Raw genomic sequence first — 24,000 nt, forward strand, 5'->3', positions numbered from 1 at the left:
CCCCTTAAAGTGACATCTACGTGGCCTATCTGCCTCTTGGAAGAAAAATAGTCCTGCGTAAGTGAGCTACAGATATCTTTAAGCCCTTAACCCAATATTTGGGTTTAAAACCCATTGCTTACCGAAGCATGACATTCAAACAAGAATAAAGGTGCATTTGCAATAATTATTTTTTATATAAACAGCAACCCCAGTTCTAGCTCCTTATTTCCCTATGACCACTTCTGTTTTTCAAAAAATTGGCCAAGTTAAAAATCAGCTGTGAATATTCATTCACTGCTACGGTAATCAATTGTCACACTCGTCTCTGCTAAGAACAGGAAATCATATATTGTTCAGTGTGTGGGAGTTAAGGCTTCTCGTTTACAGTTCCAGAGTTCTCTTAATGAATGCCAAAGACAGGCAGGGCACATCCATGGGAACTGATCTTCCATCATTGCGGGCTGCCCTACAAGGCAATAGAGTGGGTGACCCAGACCCCAAACCTCTTCCTATACCTTCCTCGCAAGCCACACTGCCTTACAGCTTTAATTTGAAGTTGGCACTTGACCTTCCCCATCTAACAAAAACAGGGAGGCAGAGTTAAGTCCACCACAAAGGAAACATTTCTCAGAATGGTCCCTTCCTTTGCAGCAGCATCCAGCAGCAGACTGGGCATCTGGGGCAAAAGGATGGGAGCTGGCCTGGAGAAGGGGCCCCTGGCTGTGTCTTTTGTCCATTCTGATGCTGCCCCAAGCAACCTGGCTTACGTCTGTAGTCCCTGTCATCAGCCAAGGTGAGACCTAGGACATGGGAGTAAGAACATATGGCCAGCCTTGTCCCAGGATTAACCAGTCCTTCCCATGGAGGGAGAGGCGCCAACTTCCTACTCCGCAGCTGCTTTTCCTGTGAGCTTTTCCTAGTCCCGTGAACGCAAATCTATAGGAGATTCCTACTTGCTAAGAAGTCGGTTTCAAGTACATGTTTGGAAATCAGCTGTGTGTACTCTGAACACATCTTTCTGAAGTTCTGGTCTTGTAGATAATGGTGAGGCCACTTAGAGCTGCCTCAAACACTCATATACTCCACAACTGCAGCGCCATAATGATCATGAGTCTGGTCTCAGCTCCTTCCCATGGACCAGCGCACCTTTGTGTTTCAGCTTGAACTGCTTCAAACTGCTCTCCCTACCAGTGGACCAGAGACTATTCCTCTCTCCTCAGTGCTCATGGAGGAAGCTGTGGGAGAAGGTAAGAGGCTGCCCTGGCTCCACACCATCCCCAGAGCTGCAAACATTTGAGGTCTTGGGAGAGGGGGACCTGGGAAACTCTGGGGTGAGGAGGGAATGGAACCCAGCAACACTGTTGAAGATCAGAGGCTCTGAAGGGCCTGGGCCTTCTGCCTTTGACCTTCACATTTGTTATTCAAGTCCCAGTGCCAGACTGTCTCCCTTTTTTCTCCACTGTCACCTCTTCCTCCTAGTCAGCATTTCCGTGACTCTCTGAAGAACAAAGCAGTCTCACTGTACCCACCAGACTATCCTCATCCTTGGAACCAAGGCTAATAAACGTATGTTTTTGGAGAGAACATCTTCACTAGTAATTAAGGGAATGCATAGTAAGGCAGGTACCATTTTCCCCCAATAGGATGAAAGCAATAGTAATACCTAGTGTTGGTGAAGATATGGAGAAGTGGGCACCCTCATATACTTTAGTGGACAAGCAAATTGTTACAACCTGTTTGGACAGCAATTTGGCAATTTGTATCAAAAAATCTTAAAATGTGGCTCAGAGAGCTCCTGTCTCCTCATATCCATTATTTCCTTCCCATAAAAAATATATTTTTACTGGGCCCTTGACCATTCAGAATTCAGATGCTCTTGCAGGTTAGGGAGTCCTGTGACTAAGTTCTGGCCAAGTGGAAATGGAATGTGATCACTTCCATTTAAAAGAACTTTCTTTAGGGGTGCCTGGGTGGCTCAGTCAGTTAAGTGTCTGCTTTCGGCTCAGGTCATGATTCCAGGGTCCTTGGATTGAGCTCCGCATTGGGTTTCCTACTCAGCGGCGGGTCTGCTTCTCCCTCTCCCTCTGCCCCTCCCCCCACTCGTGCTCTCTCTCTCTCTCTCTCTCTCAAGTAAATAAAATCTTAAAAAAAAAAAAAAAGGCAGCTGGCATTGCCATTTGTCTCTTTCTCCCACCTCTTCCATCCATTTCTTAGGACCAGGATCGATATGTGGAGATCCATAATGGTATATGAAGATGAAGGTCGCACCCTAAGGGCGGTGGAGCAAAAGGTGGAAATTGTCTGGGTCCCCTACTGGGTTACCCAACTCTAGGCTCCGATGTGAGAAAGAAACAAACTTTTATCTCATAGCTGAACCTGATCCTTCATGATGTAACATGCATGCCCTTTGTCCCAGAATCCCATCTAATTTATCTTATGAATCACTCACATGCACAAAGTGAGATACAAAATGATGCTCATGCATCCACTAAACTATTTAAGTGTCTAGTAATTGGATGAGTGAATTGGCAGGTAGGTAGATAGGAAGGAAGGGAGGAAGGATCAGTGAGGGAGGCAAAACAACAAGGGAGAAATAGATGTTAATATATAATCTTGGAACACACTACATTTAGGCCAATTTGTGTTATGCATCTTTTCATTTTAGGAACAAGATCAAAATTCTAAATTAGGGAACTGTATGGAATATATATATATAGGGGTAGGGTGTTTGAGAAGATGGAAGATGCAAGGTATCTGGAGATTGCTGATCCTATAGACAAAATTAATACATTGGAGGAAGAGCCACATAACTGTCACTCTTGCAAACTTCAGACAATACACGGGACCAGCATCAAGGCAAGGTGGAAGAGCATTAACAAGATGACCTTAGAGGTTATGATTTCACATGTGAACATAGCCGTGAGATTTGCAAGATGCAATCAGATATCATTTTAATATTTACAAGAGATATGGGTCATAAAATATAAGAATTACATGAAAAGAAATCATAATTGTAGCAATTACCACAGTAAACTTAGGCAAAAAAAATACATTTATATATTTTAATGACTAAAAGTTATGTCAAATTTAATCAAACAGGGACACTAACTGGGTCGATGGTTCTAACCTAACCTGAAAAATGGGACTAAGACAGGATAGGTCTCAAATTTCAGGAATATGGAATACAACGTCTATAGCAGACAATGGGCTCAGTATGTTCCATCAAGGTAGTAATCAAGGACCATGTTGCCTGATATTTTAAAAACTTCAGAAAACAATACAAAGGAATATTATGTAGGCTTAAGAAAAGAATTTCTAGCAAAGGGTATAACATAGATGAAGCTCGAGGACATGATACTAAGTGAAATAAGTCTGTCATAAAAGGACAAAGACTATATGATTCCACTCACATAAAGTCTCTAAAGTAGCAAAACCCCAGAAACAGAAAGAAGTTAAAAGGTGATGGCCAAGGGCTGGGGTAAGGGAAGAAGGGGAATTAAGATTTAATATGTATAGAGTTCCAGTTTTAAAAGATGAAAAAGTTCTAGGAATCTGTTGCACAACAAAGTAAATACACTAATACCACTGAATAATACATTTAAAAATTAGGAAAATGGGAAATTTCATGCCATGTATTTTTTTTACTACAATCAAAAGAAACAAACTAATTAATTAAAAACTTCAGCAAACTGAAAAGATACACCCAATTTTTTTTTACAGTAAAGCAAAAACATGAGATGACATAATTATTTACTTAGAGGGTAACTATCTTTCAGCCTGGTGAAAATTTTGAATTTAATATGGAAATGTGTGAGACAGTCAAACTCTATAATGTTTATTCCATTTTAAAAGCATAAATTCCATTTTAAAAACTTGATGGTGTTTAAATTTGTAAAACATTAGTTAGAAGCCCTTCAATGTGTTTAGTAGAGTTTGTTAGACTGATGAATGAAACATCTATAAGCTGAATTTGGCATAAGAAACACCAGGTTTTTATATTCATAACTTCAATATATCAGATATCCCACTCTATGGTTTAGAAAAATTAATATTGTTAAAAAGCCCATACCACCCAATGCTACCTACAGATTCAACACAATCCCTATCAAAATTCCAATGACATTTTTCATGGAAACAGAACAATCCTGAAATTTGTGTGAAACCACAAAAAAACCCAAACAGCCAAAGCAAGCTTGAGAAATAAGAACAAAGCTGGAGTCAGTATGATTCCTGATTTCAAACTAGAGTAATCAAATCAGGAGGGCATTGACATAAAAACAGACACAGAGATCAATGGAACAGAATAGAGAGCCCAGAAATGGACCCACGCATACATGGTCAATTAATTTATGACAAAGGAGCCACAAATGCACAATGAGGAAAAGACATTGTCTTCAATAAATGTGTGGGGAACACTGGACAGTCACATGCAAAAGAATGAAACTAGACAACTGTCTTTTACCACACACAAAAACGAACTCAACATGAATTAAAGACTTGCATACAAGACCTGAAAGCATAAAACTCCCAGAAGAAAACATAGGCCGTAAGCTTCTTTTTTTTTTTTTAAGATTTTATTTATTTATTTGAGAGAGAGAATGAGAGACAGAGAGCATGAGAGGGTGGAGGGTCAGAGGGAGAAGCAGACTCCCTGCCGAGCAGGGAGCCCGATGCGGGACTCGATCCCGGGACTCCAGGATCATGACCTGAGCCGAAGGCAGTCGCTTAACGACTGAGCCACCCAGGCGCCCCAGGCCGTAAGCTTCTTAATATCAATCTTAGTGATAAGTTTATGGCTATGACACCTAAAGCAAAGCTAACAAAAATTAAAATAAACAAGTGTGACTCCATCAAACTAAAAAGCCTCTGCGCTATAAAGGAAATCATCAAGAAAACGAAAAGCAACCTACCAATAAAAGGAAACATTTGCAAATCATTGCAAATCATATATCTGATAAGGGGTTAATATCCCAAGTATATAAAAAACTCATACAACTCAATAGCCAAAACAAATTAAAAAAATTAAAAAATCTAATTAAAAAGTGGGCAGAGGATCTGAACAGACATTTTTCCGAAGAAGACATACAGATGGCCAGTAGGTACACGAAAAAGTGCTCATCATCACTAATCAGTGGGGAAACACAAAAACATCAAAACCACAAAAAGATATCATCTCCACCTGTTAAAACAGCTATGATCCAAAAGGCAAGAAATAACAAGTGTTGGCAAGGATGTGGAGAAAATGGAGGTTCCTCACAAAATTAAAAATAGAACTACCATATGAATCAGCAATTCCACTTCTGGATATTTACCTGAAGGCAACGAAAACATTACCTCATAAAGGTATCTACGTCCCTATGTATATAGCAGCATTATGTATAAAAGCCAAGAGACTTTTGTACATAGTCGGTGTACTCAGTCGTTCAAACGTCTGCCTTCGGCTCAGATCATGATCCCGGGGTCCTGGGATCGAGCCCCATGTCGGGCTCCCTGCTCAGTGGAGAGTCTGCTTCTCCCTCTCCCTCTGCCTGCCTCTCTGCCTACTTGTGCTCTCTCTCTCTCTCTCAAATAAATAAATAAAATCTTAAAAAAAAAAAAAAAGCCAAGAGACAGAAACAACCTAGTGTCCATTGATGGATGATAAATGGATAAAAGAAATGTGGTATATGGGGGCGCCTGGGTGGCTCAGTTGGTTAAGCGACTGCCTTCGGCTCGGGTCATGATCCTGGAGTCCCGGGATCGAGTCCCGCATCGGGCTCCCTGCTCGGCGGGGAGTCTGCTTCTCCCTCTGACCTTCTTCCCTCTCGTGCTCTCTGTTTCTCATTCTCTCTCTCAAATAAATAAATAAAAAATCTTTAAAAAAAAAAAAGAAATGTGGTATATGAACACAATGGAGTATTACTGATCCATAAAAAGAATGAAATCTTGACAAAAAGAATGGATAAAGAAGATGTGTGCATGCATGTGCATGTGTGTGCACGCACACACACACACACAATGGAATATCATACAGCCAAAGAAAAGGATGAGATTTTGCCATGTATGACAACATGGATGGACCTCCAGAGTACTATGCTCAGTGAAATAAGTCAGACAGAGAAAGACAAATGCCGTGTGATTTCACTCGTGTGCGGTATCTAAAAAACAAAACAAATGAATAAACAACAAAAAAGCAGAATCAGACCTATAAATACCGAGAACAAACTGATGGTTGCCAAAGGGAAGGGGGTGAAAAGACAGGCAAAGGGTTGTGAAGGGGAGAGGGACAGACAGGCTGCCGGTTATGGAATGAATCAGCCACAGGATTAAAAGGCCCAGTATAGGAAATGTAGCTAGTGATAGTTGCACAGCTTTCCATGGTGACAGGTGGTGGCCGTGCTCATGGTGAGCACAGCATTGCATATAGAGAAGTTGAATCACTACGTGAATCACCCCTGAAAGCGACATAACACCGTGTGTCAACTAGACTCAAATGAAAAAAAAATGTTAATGAATAACAAAAAATCATGTATATACATACATGTACACGCACCCCAAACCTACATACACATACAAATGTACAAACAGACGCACACATACTAAATCCATTTCATTCCTCTGGGCGTTTCTTCGTTAATATTTTAATTTCTCCAAATCAAAAGTAATGAGACACAAGATTAGGCAAGAATAGTAACCCTGAAAGATGAGTAAACGTAAAAGTTTAATTATTTGGGGGAACAGGTGAAAACCTCATCAAGAAATCATAGACATCTTCAGGTCTAATATTTTCCTTATGGAAAATTTTCCAACCATTCTTTTTTTCCCTACCCAGGTTCCATTGCCATACCCTATATTTTCCGTTTTGGCTCGTCCTGCCTGATGACATAATCTGTCTTCTGGACATAGAGCCTGGCCACTCAGCTTGTGCTCTACGGACCAGCAGCTTCTGCACAGTCTGAGTCTAGGAGAAATGCATCATCGTTGGCAGGGTGAAGCAGGGGTAGGTGGAGATGGGAGGATGGAGCTTGCTCTCCAGAAGGAGCTACTCCAGCTACCTGAAGGAAACTTTTTTTCAAATACAGGTATGTATGCACATGAAATCGCCCTTTTTTGCCTTCTAGGAAATCTCACTACCAAAAATTAAACTAAAATTATAACTGAGGGGCGCCTGGGTGGCTCAGTCGTTAAGCGTCTGCCTTCGGCTCAGGTCATGATCCCGGGGTCCTGGGATCGAGCCCCGCATCAGGCTCTCTGCTCAGCAGGAAGCCTGCTCCTCCCTCTCCCACTCCCCCTGCTTGTGTTCCCTCTCTCGCTGTGTCTCTCTCTGTCAAATAAATAAATAAAATCTTTAAAAAAATAAATAAAAAATAAAAAAATAAAATTATAACCGATTCTTGTGTTTCCATTCCTTCTGGTAACTGGAAACAGTTAACAATGGTGTCTATGCTAGGTGCCTGGCAGCAAAACCTAATTGAAAAAAGAGATTCTGAAAGCAGAACCAAGAATCATGTGTTCTCTCTTCCTTCCCTATCCACAGGGGTTCCTCACTGGTGCCGGCTAGGGAGGGCAGAGAAGATGGACTGGAGGCACCTCCAAGAACAAGGAAGTAAGGGAAGCTTGATTGTTCTCTGGGGTTAAGCTATGGAAATCAACACATCAGAGTGGAGAGATGCAAAATACCCTTAAAGAGACCAAATAGCTCCCAGGCCTCTGATACCAGACGGAGAGCTGATTAAATCTATTAACATATCTAAAGGAAAAATGTTTCGGTCTCCAGGGGCAGTTGGTCAGATGGAAGGCTTAGAAAAAGGAGAATTTTAGAGGCAAATGCCAGAGATATCCATCCAAGAAGTCAGGGGGACAACTCGCAACCTGTCTAGTGTAAGATAAAGGAAAGTTATTTTTACCATTGTAATATTCAGGTATGATGGGGTCATGGGATTGCCCAGCATCCTGAGATGGGCCGCAGTACTGAATGAAATGACAGAGGTGCTGGGTTCTGGAAGGCTGGGACCATGAAGCACTAAACACCGACTGACCCTGCTTGGATCCACGGTCCTCACACCAGCTTGCCGGTAAAATCTAGCTTCCCATGTGCGAGGCCTTCAAGGAGAGAAGGTATGACCAGAAGATAGCCCTCCAGGCTCTGTGTCACTTCATGAAATAGCATCGTGACTTCATCTATAATTTCTGTCACTTGGGTAATAGAAATGAACCTTGGGAGATAACACCACTCCCTTACCGTACTGACCATTGTTCCTGTAAGTTTGAGCCCTCCCTAGCGTGGGCACTAAGATAATGTTACCCTGAAGCTTCTGGGAAGTGGCTGGCCCAGACAGCCGGGGTCCACCCCCACCCCTCTGCCCCTGTGTGCACTCAGGGCTTTCCTTGGAAAATTCCCATCAGCCTGGGCCTCAGAGATCAGTTGGTGATTATCCTCTAAGATGTTTGATTATAAACATGTAATTTTTCTTATTCGGCATCCTTATTAATCAAAGACATGCAAATTAAGAAAAAAATTAGTAAAGGGAAAATTGGCACAGGGTATAAGCAAAAAAGCATTCCCACATACTGCAGGTGGGAGCATAAAGTGGGAACACACCAAACATCTGAAAAATACGTGTATACCTCTGACCCAGCAATTTTACTTCTAGGAATTTATCCTTACCTATTAATTAAGGGGATGAACAAAGATTTAACCACAATGATGTCTTCTACAGCAGTTCATAATAGCTAAAACATGGAAATCATGTAAATATTCAACAGCTGAAATTTGTTAAATATCTATAATGCAATAACACACTTACATTTGTAGTATGTTACCAAAGTACATTTACTAACCAGGAAAGATATTCACACTGTATTTTTCTTTTCCTTTCCTTTCCTTTCCTTTTTTTTCTTTCATTTGCTTTTCTTTTGTTACATTTTCTAATTTTTTCAACAAACATTTATTACTACATACAGCCCTGGTTCTAAATCAAAGTTGAGGAACTGCCCCTGTTCCTATAAAGAATAGAATCCAGGGGCTCCTGGGTGGCTCAGTAAGTTAAGAGCCGAACTCTTGATTTCAGCAGGGCTCATCATCTCAGGGTCCTGGGATCAAGCCCAGAGTCGAGCCCTGCTTTAGGCTCCACGCTCAGCGGGAAGTCTGCTTGAGGATTCTCTCTCCTGTGCCCCTCCCCCCATTCTCTCTCTCTCTCTCTCTCTCTCTAAAATAAATATACCTTAAAAAAAAAAAATAGAATCCAGTCATTGGAAGGAAGAGGACACAGACAATATCCATTATATCCATTTAAGTCTTTTCTCCACTTGCGATCAAAGGAGACTCAAACAGGTATAAGGCTTCTCCGAGGTCACCCAATGCTCTTACCCAGCCCTGCAGATACTTAAGCCAGCATGTGTCCAGTCATTTCTAATGCCTTCAGTTTGGAGCAGAACCTTGTCTCTCTCGATGCTACTCAACACCAGTGTCTTAGCTCGGAAAGCAATGTTGCCCCTCTTAGCTGTGTGTAGAGCCAAAATAGTTGAATACACCCCCTTTTTAATGATCTCTCTTCTCTACGTCCTCAACACAGTAGTCAGAAACCTCAATTGCAAACTTAATCGCACATGATACTCCAAAATTTTCCGAAGTGAATCGTAAAATATCCAACTTCCCTTGAGACATTTCAGAATGAATTGGTGAGATGGGGAGACAGAAAGTGACAAACAAAGAAGGTGTACTTTGTGACCCTGACTTAGAGTGGTTTCTTAGTGTGAAAGCTCCTTTGCGTTTTGCAAGCCTCATCCTTCTGTGTACCAGGAAAGAACACACTGGCCTCTCAGAAGCTGCCTCGGGACTCTGGTCAGCTGCGGTGGAAAAGTCCTGCCTCTGTTCTCTTCTGTGACCTGAGTCTAGTGACTCCTTGACCAGTTTCCAAAGAGACATTTATTGCAAAATGGTAATTAACACTGCGACATCCGGCCTTAAATGATCCTTCTATAACGTCTGTTTTCTCCTCAAGCGAGATTCATGTGGAGATTTTTGATAGGACACAGGGACAGAGCAACGCTTCCGTCATTCCACAGACCAGGAAAGCAGCAGCCCAGGGTGACAGGGAATGATCCAAGCTGCCCCACGCCCCCCAGGGCTCCATCTCAGCTGCCATTCGCATGTGCCATTTCCCAGCGCTGGGAAACACAAGCGCCCTACAAAGTGATGGAGGTCTTACTTACGGACACACATTTCCCTGCTTTCATAAAATCCAGGACAACACTGGGATTTGCGTCTATACATAGTCTTCTCCCCATGCCGATAGGCTGTCCGATAACTGATTCTGCACGGAAGGAAAAAATCACATTGTTACTTCTTTTGACCAGCAATTTGATCAGAAGTAAAGAATTTATATTTTGATACAAAAGAGCTATTAAATATAATAAAGGTATGAAAAACAAAGTACTCTAAAATAGGTAAGAAGGAACATGGACTGTATGTCTTTTTTTTATATATATAATGTATTATTGGTTTCAGTCTTGAACAATATTATGCTAACTCTTATCTTTTTGCTTAAGAATATATGTATCTATATTTTTTTAAAGGAGTAGTTTATTTTTTTTTTTTAAGATTTTATTTATTTATTTGACAGAGAGAAACACAGCGAGAGAGGGAACACAAGCAGGGGGAGTGGGAGAGGGAGAAGCAGGGGGAGTGGGAGAGGGAGAAGCAGGCTTCCGCGGAGCAGGGAGCCCGACCCGGGGCTCAATCCCAGGACCCTGGGATCATGACCTGAGCCGAAGGCAGACGCTTAACGACTGAGCCACCCAGGCACCCCTTTGCTTAAGAATATATTAAAATTGCCCATTTTAGCCAACCTATACTTTATTTCAAGGGATCAGAAGTTTCATGACTTTCCTATTTCACTTATCTTGAGATACCTTGGGAAGTATCGATTAATTTCAGATATGAGGGGCGCCTGGATGGTTCAGTCAGTTAAGCGTCTGCCTTCGGCTCAGGTCATGATCCCAGGGTCCTCGGATCAAGCCCCGCATCGGGCTACCTGCTCAGCGGGGAGTCTGCTTCTCCCTCTCCCACTCCCCCTCCTCCTGCTCATGCTCTCGCTGTCTCTCTCAAATAAATGAATAAAATCTTTTTTAAAAATTTCAGATATGACACTGATCTAATTATCATTTGCTTACATATGTTTTAAAAGAATTCAGAGAATTCCTTGAAAAACCTATGACAATACAGTCTCATCCCACTATAAAATAGGTTATATATAGACAAATGACCCTCATTTAACTAAAGCCTCATTCATTCACTGATTTATTTATATAACACATGTTTACTGAGCACTCACTATATTCCAGGCACCACTCTAGGCATTGGGAAAATAACTCACAGTGAGCAAAACAATATAAAGCCTTGCCCTCAAGAAATGTATATTCCACTGGGGAAGAAAGACCTATAGAATTTAAGTACAGATCCACATTAAACGAATAAATATGTCATATAATGACTGGTAACGATTATATGTTGTAATGAAAAATAAGGCCGGAGTAAGGGAAGAGAGTGTGACAGTATGGGAATACTTGTTTAGATAGAGTGGACAAGGAAAGCTTGTTTGAAGAAATAACATTGAGCATAACATTTAGTGCAGCATAAATCAACAGATGCCACATTTAGACCCATCACTCACACCACTATAAGTTTATTTTACAAATAAAAGTAAGGTATCAAGGTTCCCTTCCATATTAACATTAATATTTAAGATATTTTTCTTTTCTGTTTTCGCATTTATAGGAAAAAAAATATGTGTCTTAAGTTGAGGTCAAATTTAAGTTAGTCTAGGGGTGCCTGGGTAACTCAGTTGGTTAAGCATCTGACACTTGATTTCGGCTCAGGTCATGATCTCAGGGTCATGAGATCAAGCCCCACGTCAGGCTCTGCACTGGAAGTGGAGCCTGCTTAAGAGTCTCTCTCTCCCTCTCCCTTTTCCCTCTGCCCCCATCCCCCGACCCTGTGCACGTGCGTGTATGTGCTCTCTCACTCTAAAAAAAAAAAAAAAAAAAAATTAAGTTAGTCTAAATTGAGTCAGATATTCAAGTAGAAACATACACTGGAATATGAGTCTCTGGATACCTAGTGATGTCCATATTGAAGAGCGTCTCCCCCGTTTATGCACCACACACAAGCTGCATGAATTCTTGCTAACCAAATGATGGTAACCAGTAGACCCTTTCTCTGTAAGCTCCTCAAGGGCACAGACAGTGGTTTTGCTTTTCCGTATCTCCTATGGTTTGGAACAAGGCTAAGATGATAGCAAGCACTCAGTAACTATTCACGAGATGAATGGATACATCTTCTCAAATGTTTAATGTCTCTGCATTAAAGGACTTCCCAGTTAGCCGAACTCATAAATGTATCTGGGCTTCGATTACCTGTGCCGTGTGCATTTAAACCAGTTCAGAATGTCAGTGCAGCTGGTGTAGTAGATTTGATCGAAGGGATGTGGGTATGACTCTTGCACAGTCACTGAGTAGCTGACAAAGAAGAAAGATAAAGAATCAATATTTCTGATTCTTACATTCGTGATATACCACGTATGTAAAAAAAATCAGAGGCTAAATTATCTTCATTGGCAACTCCATGCTGACTTTTAATAGAGAATCTCCATGTTTTTACAGGTTTTTATTTGACCCAGAGCACCAAAAGGACCAATATTAATAATACATTTAAAAGACAAGGGTTCATGTTCTGAATTTCATAAAAGAATTCTCTTTACCATTCACCATAAATTCTGATAATCCCAAATTTACAAACATGATCACCATATATTGCTCTGTATTTAATTCCATCCCCTCATCCCAGGGGTGCAGGGTTAACCCAGACCTTTCACAAGAAGTTTTCGATCTAAATCTGTATGCAAATAATAAGTACAGAGACCATGTGAATATTCATAACAGTACATTTTGGTACAGATTCTGGAAAATCAGAAAGAACATATTTCTCAGGTTGGAACTTGAATTAATTTGGTTTTGTGCGCCTGCCCTACTTCTCAGGCACTGGGAGGATATATACAAGCTCTAAATAAAAACTACAAAGTCTCTAAACATATCGCTGAAACAATTAGCCTGAAATATACATATCCACAGCCTGCTGCTACTTAGCCTGGTTTCCACTACATTTTCACTAACAGCTTCTTGTTAAAGTAAAAGTATGCAATCCTAAGGGCCTGAGAATGTAGGTGGAAAACATCCATAAAACATAAAGAGCATTCAATGTTCAATGTCATAGTTCTTCATTTTAAAGCAGTCCATTACATGCTCAAGAGCTTAGAGTTCCTACCTACACGAAAACCTGGAGAATCCTCTTGGCCGAACGAGTTAATCCTCTTCTCTTTAACAATCTCAAAGATTTTCACTTAAATCTTTAATTCACACTAGCAAATGAAACAGGCCACAATTATGGACTCACTTGCAGCAAATCAATAGGCCAACTTCATTATTAGGAACTATCGACTAGAGAAGGTACAGAAGGAATGAGGCTGAAATGTCAGCATGAAGAATTCAGGTTAGAAATAGGGTAGAACCTTCTCATTTGAAAAGCTATGTGGTGTTAGGCTCCCCAACAGTGGGATTTCTTTCTCCAAGTAGCCCCTGTTAGCTATTATGTGCTTAGGCTTCAATAGGAAATCCATAAAATAATCATTCTGTTCACACTTTTGTGTATCTCATTCTTTGGGTCACTGCAACTTGATTTCTAGGTAAATTTAGTGATCCTCCACAAATCTTAGGCAGATGCAATAGGCCCTACTGAAAAGATCACCGATGAGCAGAAGACAGGGTTATCCTGATCTGACGCTGAGAAACTAGATGGTCATTAGCAGATAACCTTCCTTCCCTTGGTTTTGAGTATCACATTTGAAAACCAAAGAATCACGGATGGTCTTGAAGATCCCTTCCTACTTGGCATTCTGAATTTCTTACATACATTTTAGGTGATTATTTCCTTCTCTATTGTATGCCCCCTGAGGCTACCCACAAGAGCAGGTTCAGATGAGTGTAGGGGATGCAAACCCCCACATCTGTAATATAACTCCTTTAAGGGAAAAGAGGCCACTGTTAAAATATAAAGGTTCTTGGGATGAAATATCACAATAAAGTATTAATGTCTTCTGACCTCTAGCACTGTTCTGAGGTTCAGGTTGATGCAAATTCCAAGACTTCCTCAGCAATTTTTTCCCTGCCTATCCAGCTGCTTGTAAATAACTGAACCTTGAGGCCTGCAGCATTATTTCTCTATTCCATTTTCAGTGCAGAGCAAAGCGAATGAATGTCCTCTGCTTATAGGTGCAGTTCTGCATTACCCATGAGCAAAACACAGCTATTGCCCACACGTGCTAGAGGAGTAAAAAAGAAACCACCCTAAATCAAGGCGGACTGGAAGACAAAAATGTTCTACCAGGCTCTACAGCACTAATTCAACAGAACTAAAGTGGATCGTTGGAACTAAACTGGATGCATTATTCCCATAAAACTTCAAAGGCCGTGTTATGATGGTTAAGGTCTGTCTGCCTTGGTGAGCAGAAGAGATAATCAACAAAGGGATCCCGGCCAAACACATCCCATTTAATGTGGATGGGAGAACAGATTCCATAGGCAAACACGAGAAATGTTTTCACTAATTTCTAGCAGTCTGGAGGATTACTTAAATGAGAGAAAGTGCTCAAGTATATGAATTTTCTCTCTTGCCACTTGCTGTTCACCAACAGCACACATTTGAGGGACGCTTCTCTGGTTTTCGGATAGAAAAAAAGGCTCTTGGTAATCAAACCATTTAGGATTCCAATTCAACAAAGTTATTTGAACATCTCTGCAATTTCCGTCCCCAAAGAGCTCTCAAGAGGGGCCAGCACATGATGCTGGAAATAACACAACAGGGCTCTAACAGAGAAATACGTACAGTTTTGGGGAAACACGGACACAAAAGGTACTATGCTCTGAGCATTTCTCTTCCACCTTGACTCTTCTGATTAAAATTATTCAGAGCCTCAAATTCAGTTCAGAAGTGACTGAAAACAAATTACTTTGCACATTGATCACAAATAGGCTTCTGGTGAAGTCTATGGGAGAAGGGCTCTAAGCCTCTTCACACCAAATTTCCTTTCTGTTGGTTTTTATACATTCTTTTTCTTTTCCATACAATCTTGCTCTTCCCCCCCCCCATTTTTAATGGTATTCTAATCACATTCTAATTTGGAAAACATTAACATTAATGAGAATTCTCTAACTCTTACACAACCACCGATAGCATTTTGCTGACTTTTTACAGTCCTCAGGGGTTTTTTAGCTTTTTGTGTTAGTTTAGTTTTTTGGCTTTTATTATAATATAATCACACGATTCACATAATTCTGAAAATTACTTTTAAACTTGAATGTATCATAAGCAGGTTAGTAAATCGTGAATATTCTTCAAATTACGACAGCCAAATACTCTGTAACTGACTATACCTAATTTGCTCAATACCCACCTACGGTTGAAGAAATAACTTGTTCACTTTTCAAGGGGCCACTTTGTGGAGGCCGTGTGCTTGCATCACAAAGGGAAAGATCTCTGAGAACAGGCCAGCCTCCTCTGGGTCTTTTTTATTTATTTATTTAATTTTATTTTCTTATGTTATGTTAGTCACCATACAGTACATCATTAGCTTTTGATGCAGTGATCCACGATTCACTGACCCATGCAGTACATGCCCTCCTTAATACCCGTCACTGGGCTAACCCATCCTCTGGGTCTGTATCACCGCTTCCAGGCCTCTGCTAACCGTTCACACCTCCATGTTCCTCAGCAGCTGCTCTTAAGTCAGAGCAGGAAGGAACCTTCTTGACTGCCTAGTCCAATCCTGTTTTTATCACAAATGAGCAACACTGAGCTCCCTGTGCTAGTGGTCAGCCTAGGGCCAGCACTAAGCCCGGGGCCCCCAGACACCGTCCTGTCCCATGCCACCTCTCAGATGTCATTAGAACATCTAAAGCTTCTAAAGCAGACAACTGGTGCCAAACTGTGGTATAAAGGGAATCTGATCTCAATTCTACACTATTTTCACCACAGAGATGCGTAACTCTTCACCTCCTGCTTGTGTGTTTAATCTTCTCAAAGACACTGAAAACATATCATCACCGGGACTTTAACCTATTAAATATCATCCGGGGAGAAACCCCAGCAAGATTTAATTTAAGGTCAAAGAATGGGGGGGGGTGTGGGGAAGCCATCATCACTTGGACACATTCCAAAGTGGTTCATTACATTCTATCTGCCAAAATGATCTTGTTACTTTAATCAGATATGATAATAATCATCATTCCTTATCTCTGCTCGCTTCAGGACTTGCTGCTTCAATTACCACCACTTCTGTGTTCCACCCCCAAGGGGATGGGCAAAGCATGGCTTCTCTTCCTTGGTGCCCTCTTTAGCAGAAACCCCAGTAGATGCCAACACGTAAACTCACAGACCAGGGAAAGGTGATATGAAGAAGGAACAGACAATTCATGGAATTATCCATTTCCAAAAGGCTGATGCACGGGATTCCTTTAATAGCAAGCACCCCTTGTGTATTTTAAATGATTTCATTTTCCTTAATTTTATTTTCTGTACGACTTCTCAGAACCACAATGGCTGCATTAAAATGAGGCCTCCTTTTATTTGAAAACTAATGATTCAGCAGGCCTGGGGCAGGGCCTGAGAGTCTGCATTTCTGGCAGGTGCCCAGGCAGGGCTCAAGTCACAGCCCCACAGACTGCCACTGTGAGATGCAAGGCTCCGGCTGAGTCCATTTGGTACAGGTGGGGTTGAGATAAGGCAAGCCTCCAATGAGCCCTACTCAGCCCTACCACCAGGAATTCTGTCCTTGACACCCATCTTCCTCTCCCCATTTCCATTCAAGCAGGTTTTGAAAATACAGAATGTGTCACCTGCACCCTTGTTTGATCATTTTAGTTTCTATTCCTTCCTCCATTCTTGTCACAACTATTGCACTTTCTTTTACATTTCTTCCAAGAATCATTATCTGGCGTTAAAACAGGAAATGTATCAATAAGAAGATTATGGCTGTCAATCCTTCTTTCTAGAAGGTCATAGGAAAAAAAATACAGTTGGGAGAAAAAAATCCCCATTATGTCCCTTCTCTTTCTCGCTCTTTTTCCCTCCTCATTAGTAAGTCTTTTAGAGGTTACTCTAATTACTTCTGCAATGGTTGAACTGCATTAGGTTTAGAGACTAATGTGCCCTGTGCCTGTCCCTCTGTCCCCTCTCCCCGTTCCCCCACTGATGTCCATATTTAGCCATTTTATTTCCTGTCAGGTGAGTGTACTCAATCAACAGTCATTTATCCAGCACATGCCCTAAGCAAGGCAGGGTTTTAGACCCTGGGAATTATCCATAGCGAACAAAACATGCAATTATGTGTTGCCAAGTTTCGTCAAATAATGAGGAAAGAATCAGGACAAAATGTACATGTACGAGTGGGTGCTGGGTTACCTGAAGTCTGGCTTCTTTTCTCTTTTCAGCCTTTCCCCCAGAGAGTTCACCTGTTCACGTCTCATCATGCTGGAGACTCCTGATTCTGTGCTCCCAACACTACCGGGCCCATTTCTCAAACCGATCTTAGGCACACGACAGGGCAACCACACTAATCTCTTCCCTCTCAAATCAATTCTCTTCCTTTTCTTTCTCATATGACACCTCGACGCTTTCACAGAGCGGGTTCTAAATCTCACCTTCGCTGCCTCCTGCACATCCTACAATCCATGTATGACCAAGATGTGTTGATTCTTATTTCACAGTATCTTACGAATTTGATTTTTTCCTTCTATTCCAAAGCTCTCATGCTCCCACAAGTTCAACCACCAGTGGCTTCTCCCTTCTTCAAATGTGATATGTACCCATTCTTGTATTCACTGATTCATGTTTACTGCTTTAATGGATATTTATTATGCTCTTTGTAGCTGAAATGTTTATGGGGGGGTGCTGCGACGATTATGAAGATAATTAATAGGAGGTCCTTCCCCTTCAATTCTATATAATACAGTTAATACCACAGATACATAGAACTTGATTACATACACATATTTCCTCTACAGCTTAAAGCTTCATAATGATACGTAACTCCATGGATTGACCAGGGAGTACGTTTCTGTTACCCTGATTGTAATACTGCGCATAGACATGGGGAAGCCCTCACTGAAAAAAATAATGCTGTGAGTGAGGGACTAGGGTGCCCCTAGAGTAACACAGCTGCTGTGCCTGAAGGGCTCTGAGCTGTGCTCATTTTGACCTGTGCCGACAGTCCTGGCTGGACGTGTCCCCTGTGGTGTGCTGCTCACGGTGCTGGGTGCTGAGAACAGGGAAAAGCGACGGGGAGTTCAATGAAATGGCGCATACAGCTATCAAAACTACCTGTTATTCTGGGGTGCTTGAGCGGACTAGAAGGGTGCCACCTTCTCTCTGGAAAGCCGACACTCGCAATGTGACTTGTAGCTAAAGGTGCTTTTGTAGAAATGCAAGTAGCACAGTAAAGCGGTGTAGACTACATTTGACTATTCTGCCTTAGCACTAGATGGTTTGTACTATTTTTGTGTTCCAAAAAGGACTCTAAGCTCTCTGACAGTGACCTGTTGTATTGTCCCTTCCTCTGCATCTCCTACTGTACATTGCCCTAATCTGTATACGACATCATCTGCTTTGATGTAATCTAGTCAATCTTGCCCTCCTTCAGGACCGTACTGACTCTAGTTTTGCTGCTCAAGACCCTCAGCGGTCTGCATGGCACTGGTTTCAAGCCACCTTCCATGCCTAGAACTCTACTCAATCACTGCTATCCACTCGTCTTATTCAGGTCTTTGAGAGCATCTCAGGTGACACTATGTCCATGCGCCCTCTCCAGTGCCTCCAGAAATCACATCGCCCTTTTCAGGCCACATACAGCCCAATTTTTTTGTACCATACTTGGCCACCCTTCAGTACGTTATTCCATATTGTCCTTCGCCGCTTACCCATTGGTTCCCATGCATAAGTCCAGCTCCCCCAGATTATTGCAAAATAGACTGAGAGCAGGGAGATGTTTGGGAGATCATGTGAATGGAGCTAGTAATATTTTCCCTGCAGGATATGATTGCTCCTGTGTTAGAATCAATAGACCAGAGTTCTTTCACTTTATATTCTGTAAGACCAGAGTTCTTTCACTTTATATTCTGTAATCAAGTTCTATATTCTGAAGAGTACTAATTTATTAATATAACTACTGGCTTTTACATAAAAGTAATTTCATAATCTCTTCTCAAAGTCTAATTTTACATGTCAGGCTGGTAATGATAATATATAAAAAAAAAACATCAGAAACTACTTCTCAGACTACTCTCAAAACAATTACCTTTCCCAGTGGCTGCACACATTAGGGTCTTCAAGATTCAGGGATGATGCTGTCCTGCTCCAGAGGCATAACGAGAAACAGATAAAGCTCAGGCATGAGTTCAAAGAGATAACCATTTTTTTTTTTGGAAGAACAACCTACAAGAAAACAAAAATCCCAATTAGAGAAGCATTAAAATGACCCAAACAGAATTCTTTTCAGTACAACAACCATTTGGGACCAGTTGTCAGTAGGGCTGATCCACGCATAACAAGCCATGTGTTTAAATAGACGGGTCACCAGATTTCATGGTCCAAGAGAGAGGTATTTCTTGTGTTGTGCAGGGTGGTCACCATTTTGTAAATTACTAAAATGTGCAAATCGTCATTAATTGCCATCACAACAAAAACCCTTCTCATCCAGGCCAGCCGACATTAAAGGAATCTACCCGAACAACTCAGAGCAACACAGACTTCCAGATTCTCTCACCAGGCATATTTCCCTTCTGGAAGAAGAGGGCTCACAGAGGAATCTGGCCTCATTTGTCCTGGAGGGTAAACGATGAAACAGAAGCTCCATTGACTCAAGAGAGAGGCACCTCAGGCTCAAACTGAGATTCATTCAATAATTCATTCAATGGCCATGGAACGTCTGCTAGGTCTGCTCTATCCTAGGCACTGCGCAAAAACTGGACATCAAATACAGACACAATTTCTGTCCCTGGCCATTAAGATGCCTATAATTTAATAATCATGATGTACATTTCCCACATTTAGTGCTTCCGTTTCCCCATCTGCTCAACAGAAACAAAACCAGCCATCTTACAGAGGTTTGTTCGTAGGTGTGCAGAAAAAGGTGTAAGGCTGTTTAGAGGTTGGTGTTAGAGAAAACCAACCTGGTGTTCTTGAGAGGAAGAATGAACACAACGGAAAAGCAAACAGCAGCTTATTTGTAAAAGAGGCCCACAAAGGAGATACAAGAGGAAGGAGAGAATGTTCCATGCAGACGGAACCAGAGGGGAGGGAGGGTCAGGCACACTTTGGGGAGCTCAAATTAATTCAGCCAAGAAAGAGTCAGGGGCATAGCACAAAGGGTTTTGTACACCATTGCCAAGTCCGAGAACTTCACTGGGGGATAACGCAGACCTTGCAGGGAAGTGAGCGAATCTGAGAGACTTTTGGGAATTGAATCAGTAGAACTTGATGACTGAATATGAGAGTAAGAGAGAGGAGTGCTCCCTGGAAGAGCCCCATGGGTAGATGGCGTGCCCTGCACTAAGATGAGAAGCACAGACACCCTCTCCTTCTGGGATGGAAGAAGCTTTAGATCAGGTTCAGATACATCAAGTTTGAGGTTCCCAGGAGGTACTCACATGAAGTCATCTGCAGGCATTTATTGAACACATACTATGTGCCAGGCACTCAGCAGCTTGGGTGTATAATAGCAGCATGGCCTGTGCCTGGAACTCACGCCCAGCTCCTCACCTCCAGGAACTTACCCCTTAGTCAGAAGGAAACGTTTAATTGGCACACTTATAAAATGATTTTATATAATTATTGCAAAAACGGACATGGAACTATAAATAGCTGATCCACTTACTACTTAAAAAGAGAACAGGTATTGACCTGCCTGTTGGTAAACTAGGGAAACTAGTAATAATAGGCCAGATTATGTGACCAAAGCAGTTATTTTCCGGGTGAAAGCTGGCATTTTGAGAAGTTATACTAACTTTCTACACCACAAGGCGCGGAACCAAATGGGAACAAAATTTATTGAATAATGACCTTGTGGTTTAAAAAGATAAGTTTATTGGGATGCCAGGCTGGTTCAGTTGGTGGAGCACCGAACTCCTATTTAAAAAAAAAAAAAAAGAGAGATTGATTTATTTATTTGAGAGAAAGAGAGCATGAGCTCCTGGGCATGAGTCAGGGAAGTGGCAGAAGGAGAGAACCTCAGGCTGACTCCCTGCTGAACATGGAGCCGCCTGAGGGCTCAGTCTGAGATCATGAGCTGAGCCAAAACCAAGAGTCAGACACTCAACTGACTGAGCCACCCAGGCGCCCTGGAGTGTGGGACTCTTGATCTTGGGCTCATGAGTTCGAGCCCCATGCAGGGTGTAGAGATTACTTCAAAAAAAAAAAAAAAGGGGGTAGAGGGTAAGTTTATCTTCAAATAAACAATAAACAACAATAGCAGCAAAAACCTAACCTTAGGAAATAGTTTATCCTTCAAAGTCAAGAGACTAGATCAAGGGAAGAAGTACTCAATCCTTCAAAATCAAGGCTGTTTATAAGGATAAGTGTATCAAGTATATCGTGACAAGTGTCACACTTGTGTCTAACTGCACAAAGGCTAAAACTAAAGACAACATTTGATTTAGGACAAGGAAATAATATCATGAACGTGTAGGATAATGAGAAGATACTATAAGCCATTATGAGAGGCTGTGAAATCTTTAAAAAGGGAAGTTTCCGTCATCACAAAATATATTCTAACATTAAAACCATAAATGGGTAGCCAAAATAGGGCTTATAAATTAATTCAAATTATCAGTGTTTGTCATGAAGTTGTAAAATCTGAAGCTCAACATTATATAACCAAAGAAGCTTTTCCACTTAACAAGAATGATGAACAGTGATGATGATGATGATGATGATGATGATGATAGGCAATAATTTCCAGACCGGCTCCTGGGAGCCAGGCCCAGGGCGTGGAACCTTTTATGTGCGTGATCTTTCCAACCCCCACAGTCATTTACCTAAGAAAAAGGTGTTTTTATGATCCCCATTTCACAGTTGAAGACATGTAATACACTGCTAATGTTCTCCTCATTCATCAAAAAAAGCAAACCTCTAATATACTTGGTTGTAACAAACAAGCATGGCAAATACCTCCTGTCTCATTGCTTTATCTATGTCAGGGTAAGTGTTTTGTTTCAGCGAAGTGTGAAATATATATATTAACTTTCATTCTCTCCTCAAAGACAAAACGAGTGCTGGTCAGCAGTAATCTGCTGTCTACTTACCAACAATTACCACAAATTGGAAAGTTTATATCGTGAGTCACCATCTTAGACTCAAACCATCCATTTTCCAATTAGAAATGTTTAGTCTGTAAAGTTAGAAATTGCTGCAAGCAATGAATCAAACTGCCAAGAAAAAGAAAAAGGCTGTGTGTTTTCCTTTAATGTAAAAATTTTAACGTTAATCTTTTGGTAGCCCTTCTTGCTTTGCACTTGACGTGAAGCTCTATGAAGGCTTTAACCTCTCTGTGGGGATGGCAGGAAAAAAAAAAAAAAAGCAAAATTTGGTTACCTCCCCTTTGCTTTTGAAATTTGGCATACAGAAAAATCTAACTGCATTGCCAAGTTGCTGGAGGTGTTTACAGAAGGGAAAATATAAAGACATTTAAAAAAATGTATATATACATCAGCTGGTCTCATTCCCCAAGGATTTTCCAAATTAAAATAAAAAAATTAACTGAGTTCTAAAATAACCTGCATTAGAGTATAAAACATCAAAAGCAAAAAGAATTGCTAGTTCCAGATGCAGGGATCATGCAACCTCACATAAACAGGTTAAAACCCTTTGAGAAAATAATTCAAATGTTATATACCGTGTGGGGAAAGGACATTTCACAGACATGCCAATGAGCTGTAAGAAACTATAGAAATACAACATTTCATTATATTCAGAACACAGATGTTCCGTCCTTTTGTTCTGTCTTGTTGAATAAAAGGCACTGAGAGAAAAAACCCAAGTCAGAAATGGATAGGGCATTACATATACCATTTCCCTGCTTTATTTGTATTCGTCTATAGGTTTCGCTGAGTAAATGCGGGTACAGTTTTTCCTTTATATCTACCCTGAAGGAAAAAAGTTCAACACATTTCCCCCTCATTTCTCTCTTTTAAGCTGTGCCATCTTGTCTTACACTATAATCTTCCACTTTGGAGCACATATGAAAACAAAACACAATCTTTAAAAAATAGAATTATTTCAATTGGAAAAAAAGTAACACAGTGGTGATTTGCTTCATTAAAATAGACATTTGGAAAATATTCAAAACTCTAAATTAAGAGTTCTGCTACCCCCACCCACTCAGTCTTCATCTTCAAATAACTTTCAAATAACTTTCCATTTAACAAAATTTAAAATGTAAAAAAAAAAAGAGAGAGTCATTTGCATGAACCCCCTAGTGCCAAACTTGATTGCATTTCATATCATTCACTTAATTATTATGGAAAAATCAAAACAGAAAATCAGTACAACTGATTAGCATTGCTAAAGTGCTCCTATTAGAAAAAAGAAACACAGCAGGTAGGATTAACTCTTGCTACCTACTAGGAAGGCAGGCTTTGCTTATTCTCACAAAAACCTCGATAAATAATCAGGTTGAATACAATCCTTACAATGGATGAATCTAGGTTCTGATGATAGGGAGTAGTTTATCAGTGTATTAGGGAGAGATAAATAACGGGGGCGTTGACTTGCTAATTTATTTTTGCAACAACAGAGGGATAAATGATGCCAGACAATCCTTTCTGCCTCTAAAATCTATTTCCTTCCTAGAATCATTAAGTGCACTCATAGAAATAACTTGGGTGCCCTCACCCAGTTTTTCTTCAAGCTCATTTCCTTAAAATCATCTCACA

At 41.0% G+C, this 24,000-nt stretch overlaps 1 protein-coding gene across 3 annotated transcripts in view; it reads right to left on the minus strand.

The window, feature by feature from the left end:
• Positions 1-24,000, minus strand: part of MEGF10 (multiple EGF like domains 10) — a 349,303-nt gene that overhangs the window by 100,403 nt on the left and 224,900 nt on the right. For all 3 annotated transcript variants that reach the window (XM_081827136.1, XM_081827137.1, XM_081827138.1), the window contains 3 exons: positions 19,368-19,504; positions 12,379-12,480; positions 10,177-10,277 (listed from right to left, as the gene is read on the minus strand). In XM_081827136.1, coding sequence (XP_081683262.1) covers positions 10,177-10,277; positions 12,379-12,480; positions 19,368-19,504 — 340 coding nt within the window. The remainder of the gene's footprint in view (positions 1-10,176; positions 10,278-12,378; positions 12,481-19,367; positions 19,505-24,000) is intronic.

The sequence above is a fragment of the Leptonychotes weddellii genome, chromosome 7 (genome assembly GCF_054177405.1).
Source record: "Leptonychotes weddellii isolate Sample4059 chromosome 7, ASM5417740v2, whole genome shotgun sequence".
In the NCBI taxonomy this organism is placed as follows: domain Eukaryota; kingdom Metazoa; phylum Chordata; class Mammalia; order Carnivora; family Phocidae; genus Leptonychotes; species Leptonychotes weddellii.